Source organism: Rhinoderma darwinii, chromosome 12 (genome assembly GCF_050947455.1).
Source record: "Rhinoderma darwinii isolate aRhiDar2 chromosome 12, aRhiDar2.hap1, whole genome shotgun sequence".
NCBI classification, from domain to species: Eukaryota; Metazoa; Chordata; class Amphibia; order Anura; family Rhinodermatidae; genus Rhinoderma; species Rhinoderma darwinii.
In genome coordinates, this window is record NC_134698.1 from 3,864,037 (window position 1) to 3,875,705 (window position 11,669).

At 32.9% G+C, this 11,669-nt stretch overlaps 1 protein-coding gene across 1 annotated transcript in view; it reads right to left on the bottom strand.

Annotated features, from left to right (window-relative positions):
• The window catches only part of CASQ1 (calsequestrin 1), a 62,615-nt gene extending 51,421 nt beyond the window's left edge, over positions 1 to 11,194 (bottom strand). Inside the window, exon 1 of the mRNA XM_075844540.1 lies at positions 11,186 to 11,194. Within this exon, the coding sequence (XP_075700655.1) occupies positions 11,186 to 11,194 (9 nt within the window). The remainder of the gene's footprint in view (positions 1 to 11,185) is intronic.
• Between the last annotated feature and the right edge of the window lie 475 nt (positions 11,195 to 11,669).

Genomic DNA, 11,669 nt, shown 5'->3' on the forward strand with positions numbered 1-11,669 from the left:
TTATACCAGCTGTACATATATAATTATATACAGAAGATTCCCAGGTTATACCAGCATGCTCCATATCACTATATACAAGAAGATGTATAACTTATACCAGCTGTACATATATAATTATATACAGACAATACCCAGGTTATTCCAGCATTCTCCATATCACTATAAACATGAAGATGTATAACTTATACCAGCTGTACATATATAATTATATACAGAAGATACCCAGGTTATACCAGCATGCTCCATATCACTATATACAAGAAGATGTATAACTTATATCAGCTGTACATATATAATTATATACAGAATATACCCAGGTTATACCAGTATGCTCCATATCACTATATACAAGAAGATGTATAACTTATACCAGCTGTACATATATAATTACATACAGAAGATACCCAGGTTATACCAGCATGCTTCATATCACTATATACAAGAAGATGTATAACTTATACCAGCTGTACATATATAACTATATACAGAAGATACCCAGGTTATACCGGCATGCTCCATATCACTATATACAAGAAGATGTATAACTTATACCAGCTGTACATATATAATTATATACAGAATATACCCAGGTTATACCAGCATGCTCCATATCACTATATACAAGAAGATGTATAACATACCAGCTGTACATAATTATATACAGAAGATACCCAGGTTATTCCAGCATTCTCCATATCACTATATACAAGAAGATGTATAACTTATACCAGCTGTACATATATAATTATAGACAGAATACACCCAGGTTATACCAGCATGCTCCATATCACTATATACAAGAAGATGTATAACTTATACCAGCTGTACATATATAATTATATACAGAATATACCCAGGTTATACCAGCATGCTCCATATCACTATATACAAGAAGATGTATAACTTATACCAGCTGTACATATATAATTATATACAGAAGATACCCAGGTTATACCAACATGCTCCATATCACTATATACAAGAAGATGTATAACTTATACCAGCTGTAAATATATAATTATATACAGAAGATGCCCAGGTTATACCAGCCTGCTCCATATCACTGTATACAAGAAGATGTATAACTTATACCAGCTGTACATATATAATTATATACAGAAGATACCCAGGTTATACCAGCATGCTCCATATCACTATATACAAGAAGATGTATAACTTATACCAGCTGTACATATATAATTATATACAGAAGATACCCAGGATATACCAGCATGCTCCATATCACTATATACAAGAAGATGTATAACTTATACCAGATGTACATAAATAATTATATACAGAAGATACCCAGGTTATACCAGCATGCTCTATAGCACTATATACAAGAAGATGTATAACTTATACCATCTGTACATATATATTATATACAGAAGATGCCCAGGTTATACCAGCATGCTCCATATCACTATATACAAGAAGATGTATAACTTATACCAGCTGTACATATATAATTATATACAGAAGATACCCAGGTTATACCAGCATGCTCCATATCACTATATACAAGAAGATGTATAACTTATACCAGCTGTACATATATAATTATATACAGGAGATCCCCAGGATATACCAGCATGCTCCATATCACTATATACAAGAAGATGTATAACTTATACCAGCTGTACATATACATTTATATACAGAAAATACCCAGGTTATACCTGCATGCTCCATATCAGTATATACAAGGAGATGTATAACTTATACCAGCTGTACATATATAATTATATACAGAAGATACCCAGGTTATACCAGCATGCTCCATATCACTATATACAAGAAGATGTATAACTTATACCAGCTGTACATATATAATTATATACAGAAGATACCCAGGTTATACCAACATGCTCCATATCACTATATACAAGAAGATGTATAACTTATACCAGCTGTAAATATATAATTATATACAGAAGATGCCCAGGTTATACCAGCCTGCTCCATATCACTGTATACAAGAAGATGTATAACTTATACCAGCTGTACATATATAATTATATACAGAAGATACCCAGGTTATACCAGCATGCTCCATATCACTATATACAAGAAGATGTATAACTTATACCAGCTGTACATATATAATTATATACAGAAGATACCCAGGATATACCAGCATGCTCCATATCACTATATACAAGAAGATGTATAACTTATACCAGATGTACATAAATAATCATATACAGAAGATACCCAGGTTATACCAGCATGCTCTATAGCACTATATACAAGAAGATGTATAACTTATACCATCTGTACATATATATTATATACAGAAGATGCCCAGGTTATACCAGCATGCTCCATATCACTATATACAAGAAGATGTATAACTTATACCAGCTGTACATATATAATTATATACAGAAGATACCCAGGTTATACCAGCATGCTCCATATCACTATATACAAGAAGATGTATAACTTATACCAGCTGTACATATATAATTATATACAGGAGATCCGCAGGATATACCAGCATGCTCCATATCACTATATACAAGAAGATGTATAACTTATACCAGCTGTACATATACATTTATATACAGAAAATACCCAGGTTATACCTGCATGCTCCATATCAGTATATACAAGGAGATGTATAACTTATACCAGTTGTACATATATAATTATATACAGAAGATACCCAGGTTATACCAGCATGCTCCATATCACTATATACAAGAAGATGTATAACTTATACCAGCTGTACATATATAATTCTATACAGAAGATACCCAGGTTATACCAGCATGTTCCATATCACTATATACAAGAAGATGTATAACTTATACCAGCTGTACATATATAATTATATACAGAAGATACCCAGGTTATACCAGCATGCTCCATATCTCTATATACAAGAAGATGTATAACTTATACCAGCTGTACATATATAATTATATACAGAAGATACCCAGGTTATACCAGCATGCTCCATGTCACTATATACAAGATATATAACTTATACCAGCTGTACATATATAATTATATACAGAAGATACCCAGGTTATACCAGCATTCTCCATATCACTATATACAAAAAGGTGTATAACTTATACCAGCTATACATATATAATACATTCCAGAAGATGCTCAGGTTATAGCAGCATGCCCCATATCACTATATACAAGAAGATGTGTAACTTATACCAGCTGTACATATATAATTATATACAGAAGATACCCAGGTTATACCAGCATGCTCCATATCACTATATACAAGAAGATGTATAACTTATACCAGCTGTACATATATAATTATATACAGAAGATACCCAGGTTATACCAGCATGCTCCATATCATTATATACAGGAAGATGTATAACTTATAGCAGCTGTACATATATAATTATATACAGAAGATGCCCAGGTTATACCAGCATGCTCCATATCACTATATACAAGAAGATGTATAACTTATACCAGCTGTACATATATAATTATATACAGAAGATTCCCAGGTTATACCAGCATGCTCCATATCACTATATACAAGAAGATGTATAACTTATACCAGCTGTACATATATAATTATATACAGACAATACCCAGGTTATTCCAGCATTCTCCATATCACTATAAACATGAAGATGTATAACTTATACCAGCTGTACATATATAATTATATACAGAAGATACCCAGGTTATACCAGCATGCTCCATATCACTATATACAAGAAGATGTATAACTTATATCAGCTGTACATATATAATTATATACAGAATATACCCAGGTTATACCAGTATGCTCCATATCACTATATACAAGAAGATGTATAACTTATACCAGCTGTACATATATAATTACATACAGAAGATACCCAGGTTATACCAGCATGCTTCATATCACTATATACAAGAAGATGTATAACTTATACCAGCTGTACATATATAACTATATACAGAAGATACCCAGGTTATACCGGCATGCTCCATATCACTATATACAAGAAGATGTATAACTTATACCAGCTGTACATATATAATTATATACAGAATATACCCAGGTTATACCAGCATGCTCCATATCACTATATACAAGAAGATGTATAACATACCAGCTGTACATAATTATATACAGAAGATACCCAGGTTATTCCAGCATTCTCCATATCACTATATACAAGAAGATGTATAACTTATACCAGCTGTACATATATAATTATAGACAGAATATACCCAGGTTATACCAGCATGCTCCATATCACTATATACAAGAAGATGTGTAACTTATACCAGCTGTACATATATAATTATAGACAGAATATACCCAGGTTATACCAGCATGCTCCATATCACTATATACAAGAAGATGTATAACTTATACCAGCTGCACATATATAATTATATACAGAAGATACCCAGGTTATACCAGAATGCTCCATATCACTATATACAAGAAGATGTATAACTTATACCAGCTGTACATATATAATTATATACAGGAGATACCCAGGTTATACCAGCATGCTCCATATCACTCAATACAAGAAGATGTATAACTTATACCAGCTGTACATATATAATTATATACAGAATATACCCAGGTTATACCAGCATGCTCCATATCACTATATACAAGAAGATGTATAACTTATACCAGCTGTACATATATAATTATATACAGAATATACCCAGGTTATACCAGCATGCTCAATATCACTATATACAGGAAGACGTATAACTTATACCAGCTGTACATATATATAATTATATACAGAATATACCCAGGTTATACCAGCATGCTCCATATCACTATATACAAGAAGATGTATAACTTATACCAGCTGTACATATATAATTATATACAGGAGATCCGCAGGATATACCAGCATGCTCCATATCACTATATACAAGAAGATGTATAACTTATACCAGCTGTACATATACATTTATATACAGAAAATACCCAGGTTATACCTGCATGCTCCATATCAGTATATACAAGGAGATGTATAACTTATACCAGTTGTACATATATAATTATATACAGAAGATACCCAGGTTATACCAGCATGCTCCATATCACTATATACAAGAAGATGTATAACTTATACCAGCTGTACATATATAATTCTATACAGAAGATACCCAGGTTATACCAGCATGTTCCATATCACTATATACAAGAAGATGTATAACTTATACCAGCTGTACATATATAATTATATACAGAAGATACCCAGGTTATACCAGCATGCTCCATATCTCTATATACAAGAAGATGTATAACTTATACCAGCTGTACATATATAATTATATACAGAAGATACCCAGGTTATACCAGCATGCTCCATGTCACTATATACAAGATATATAACTTATACCAGCTGTACATATATAATTATATACAGAAGATACCCAGGTTATACCAGCATTCTCCATATCACTATATACAAAAAGGTGTATAACTTATACCAGCTATACATATATAATACATTCCAGAAGATGCTCAGGTTATAGCAGCATGCCCCATATCACTATATACAAGAAGATGTGTAACTTATACCAGCTGTACATATATAATTATATACAGAAGATACCCAGGTTATACCAGCATGCTCCATATCACTATATACAAGAAGATGTATAACTTATACCAGCTGTACATATATAATTATATACAGAAGATACCCAGGTTATACCAGCATGCTCCATATCATTATATACAGGAAGATGTATAACTTATAGCAGCTGTACATATATAATTATATACAGAAGATGCCCAGGTTATACCAGCATGCTCCATATCACTATATACAAGAAGATGTATAACTTATACCAGCTGTACATATATAATTATATACAGAAGATTCCCAGGTTATACCAGCATGCTCCATATCACTATATACAAGAAGATGTATAACTTATACCAGCTGTACATATATAATTATATACAGACAATACCCAGGTTATTCCAGCATTCTCCATATCACTATAAACATGAAGATGTATAACTTATACCAGCTGTACATATATAATTATATACAGAAGATACCCAGGTTATACCAGCATGCTCCATATCACTATATACAAGAAGATGTATAACTTATATCAGCTGTACATATATAATTATATACAGAATATACCCAGGTTATACCAGTATGCTCCATATCACTATATACAAGAAGATGTATAACTTATACCAGCTGTACATATATAATTACATACAGAAGATACCCAGGTTATACCAGCATGCTTCATATCACTATATACAAGAAGATGTATAACTTATACCAGCTGTACATATATAACTATATACAGAAGATACCCAGGTTATACCGGCATGCTCCATATCACTATATACAAGAAGATGTATAACTTATACCAGCTGTACATATATAATTATATACAGAATATACCCAGGTTATACCAGCATGCTCCATATCACTATATACAAGAAGATGTATAACATACCAGCTGTACATAATTATATACAGAAGATACCCAGGTTATTCCAGCATTCTCCATATCACTATATACAAGAAGATGTATAACTTATACCAGCTGTACATATATAATTATAGACAGAATATACCCAGGTTATACCAGCATGCTCCATATCACTATATACAAGAAGATGTGTAACTTATACCAGCTGTACATATATAATTATAGACAGAATATACCCAGGTTATACCAGCATGCTCCATATCACTATATACAAGAAGATGTATAACTTATACCAGCTGCACATATATAATTATATACAGAAGATACCCAGGTTATACCAGAATGCTCCATATCACTATATACAAGAAGATGTATAACTTATACCAGCTGTACATATATAATTATATACAGGAGATACCCAGGTTATACCAGCATGCTCCATATCACTCAATACAAGAAGATGTATAACTTATACCAGCTGTACATATATAATTATATACAGAATATACCCAGGTTATACCAGCATGCTCCATATCACTATATACAAGAAGATGTATAACTTATACCAGCTGTACATATATAATTATATACAGAATATACCCAGGTTATACCAGCATGCTCAATATCACTATATACAGGAAGACGTATAACTTATACCAGCTGTACATATATATAATTATATACAGAATATACCCAGGTTATACCAGCATGCTCCATATCACTATATACAAGAAGATGTATAACTTATACAAGCTGTACATATATAACTATATACAGAATATACCCAGGTTATACCAGCATGCTCCATATCACTATATACAAGAAGATGTATAACTTATACCAGCTGTACATATATAATTATATACAGAAGATACCCAGGTTATACCAGCATGCTCCATATCACTATATACAAAAAAATGTATAACTTATACCAGCTGTACATATATAATTATATACAGGAGATACCCAGGTTATACCAGCTGTACATATATAATTATATACAGAAGATACCCAGGTTATACCAGCATGCTCCATATCACTATATACAAGAAGATGTGTAACTTATACCAGCTGTACATATATAATTATATACAGAAGATACCCAGATTATACCAGCATGCTCCATATCACCATATACAAGAAGATGTTTAACTTATACCAGCTGTACATATATAATTATATACAGAAGATACCCAGGTTATATCAGCATGCTCCATATCACTATATACAAGAAGATGTATAACTTATACCAGCTGTACATATATAATTATATACAGAAGATACCCAGGTTATACCAGCATGCTCCATATCACTATATACAAGAAGGTGTATAACTTATACCAGCTGTACATATATAATTATATACAGAAGATACCCAGGTTATACCAGCATTCTCCATATCACTATATACAAGAAGGTGTATAACTTATACCAGCTATACATATATAATACATTCCAGAAGACACCCAGGTTATACCAGCATGCTCCATATCACTATATACAAGAAAGTGTATAACTTATACCAGCTGTACATATATAATTATATACAGAAGATACCCAGGTTATACCAGCATTCTCCATATCACTATATACAAGAAGATGTATAACTTATACCAGCTGTACATATATAATTATATACAGAAGATACCCAGGTTATATCAGCATGCTCCATATCACTATATACAAGAAGATGTATAACTTATACCAGCTGTACATATATAATTATATACAGAAGATACCCAGGTTATACCAGCATGCTCAATATCACTATATACAAGAAGGTGTATAACTTATACCAGCTGTACATATATAATTATATACAGAAGATACCCAGGTTATACCAGCATTCTCCATATCACTATATACAAGAAGGTGTATAACTTATACCAGCTATACATATATAATACATTCCAGAAGATGCTCAGGTTATAGCAGCATGCCCCATATCACTATATACAAGAAGATGTGTAACTTATACCAGCTGTACATATATAATTATATACAGAAGATACCCAGGTTATACCAGCATGCTCCATATCACTATATACAAGAAAATGTATAACTTATACCAGCTGTACATATATAATTATATACAGAAGATACCCAGGTTATACCAGTATGCTCCATATCACTATATACAAAATGTATAACTTATACCAGCTGTACATATATAATTATATACAGAAGATGCCCAGGTTATACCAGCATGCTCCATATCACTATATACAAGAAGATGTATAATATACCAGCTGTACATATATAATTATATACAGAATATACCCAGGTTATACCAGCATGCTCCATATCACTATATACAAGAAGATGTATAACTTATACCAGCTGTACATATATATTATATACAGAAGATACCCAGGTTATACCAGCATGCTCCATATCACTATATACAGGAAGATGTATAACTTATACCAGCTGTACATATATAATTATATACAGAAGATACCCAGGTTATACCAGCATGCTCCATATACTATATACAAGAAGATGTATAACTTATACCAGCTGTACATATATAATTATATACAGAATATACCCAGGTTATACCAGCATGCTCCATATCACTATATACAGGAAGATGTATAACTTATACCAGCTGTACATATATAATTATATACAGAAGATACCCAGGTTATACCAGCACGCTCCATATCACTATATACAAGAAGATGTATGACTTATACCAGCTGTACATATATAATTATATACAGAAGATACCCTGGTTATACCAGCACGCTCCATATCACTATATACAGGAAGATGTATAACTTATACCAGCTGTACATATATAATTATATACAGAAGATACCCAGGTTATACCAGCATGCTCCATATCACTGTATACAAGAAGATGTATAACTTATACCAGCTGTACATATATAATTATATACAGAAGATACCCAGGTTATACCCGCATGTTCCATATCACTATATACAAGAAGATGTATAACTTATACCAGCCGTACATATATAATTATATACAGAAGATACCCAGGTTATACCAGCATGTTCCATATCACTATATACAAGAAGATGTATAACTTATACCAGCTGTACATATATAGTTATATACAGAAGATACCCAGGTTATACCAGCATGCTTCATATCACTATATACAAGAAGATGTATAACTTATACCAGCTGTACATATATAATTATATACAGGAGATACCCAGGTTATACCAGCATGCTCCATATCACTATATACAAGAAGATGTATAACTTATACCAGCTGTACATATATAATTATATACAGAAGATACCCAGGTTATACCAGCATGCTCCATATCACTATATACAAGAAGGTGTATAACTTATACCAGCTGTACATATATAATTATATACAGAAGATTCCCAGGTTATACCAGCATGCTTCATATCACTATATACAGGAAGATGTATAACTTATACCAGCTGTACATATATAATTATATACAGAAGCTACCCAGGTTATACCAGCATGCTCCATATCACTATATACAAGAAGATGTATAACTTATACCAGCTGTACATATATAATTATATACAGAAGATACCCAGGTTATACCAGCATGTTCCATATTACTATATACAAGAAGATGTATAACTTATACCAGCCGTACATATATAATTATATACAGAAGATACCCAGGTTATACCAGCATGTTCCATATCACTATATACAAGAAGATGTATAACTTATACCAGCTGTACATATATAGTTATATACAGAAGATACCCAGGTTATACCAGCATGCTCCATATCACTATATACAAGAAGATGTATAACTTATACCAGCTGTACATATATAATTATATACAGAAGATACCCAGGTTATACCAGCATGCTCCATATCACTATATACAAGAAGGTGTATAACTTATACCAGCTGTACATATATAATTATATACAGAAGATACCCAGGTTATACCAGCATGCTTCATATCACTATATACAAGAAGATGTATAACTTATACCAGCTGTACATATATAATTATATACAGAAGATACAAAGGTTATACCAGCATGCTCCATATCACTATATACAAGAAGATGTATAACTTATACCAGCTATACATATATCATTATATACAGAAGATACCCAGGTTATACCAGCATGCTCCATATCACTATATACAAGAAGATGTATAACTTATACCAGCTGTACATATATAATTATATACAGAGGATACCCAGGTTATACCAGCATGCTCCATATCACTATATACAAGAAGATGTATAACTTATACAAGCTGTACATATATAATTATATACAGAAGATACCCAGGTTATACCAGCATGCTTCATATCACTATATACAAGAAGATGTATAACTTATACCAGCTATACATATATAATACATTCCAGAAGATGCTCAGGTTATAGCAGCTGCACATTTGTTATTTATTTTAGCTATTTTAGGTCTCCTGAGTGAACAGTTGCACCTCTAGTTCACGCCCTGAGGTCAGATCACTCCTCTGACCTTTAGTTCTAATTCCACAAGGAGGACTCGTTCTGTGAGAACAGGACTATTTCGGAACTAAAATAGGCTGCTGCGGTGGGATCGGTCATGAGAAGGGGGCGATCACCTCAGTGTAGTTTGGAACTACTGGAATTTTTGGGAAGGAGAAGCTGAGATTGTGAAATGAGTAGAATAGGGCTATTATGATAGAGAACTAGTGCCATCTTCTCAAGCCCAGTGGTCCGGAGTGATCCAGTCTCCAACACAAATTTCCGCTACTGTTTCCCACATACATTATGAATACCTCTCCCATCATGCCCTAGGATAGAACCCAGATTTCATTTTTAAGCTGGGGGGGGGGGGGTTGTGCTCTTGTCGCCACCTGCAGTAAAAATTGCCAAGAAGTATCTATACATAGGCAAATGGCCAACATCTACTCAGGGCTGTTGGCCAACTATGATCATCTTCAATATAGAACAACAATGGAGGGTCTACAGACAACATGGAAACCTTAAGGAGCAGTATGCCATCTCTAGGGTACTGTACCTGCTGGTGTTAATAAAGTTGGGTGAAGATCAATCATAGAGATCGCAAGTAATGTCTTGAAGACTAAAGACGGCAATAGTTGAGTAGTTTTCTCCCTGATCCAACCATCACCGGCTATTAAATAGGTTTTCCCACCAGATACATCGATGACGTTTTTTTTAGGATATGCCATAAATGTCGATTGATAGGGGTCGCATGGGTCGTACATGCACTGTTTGCTAAAACTAAGTATCAGTGAGACG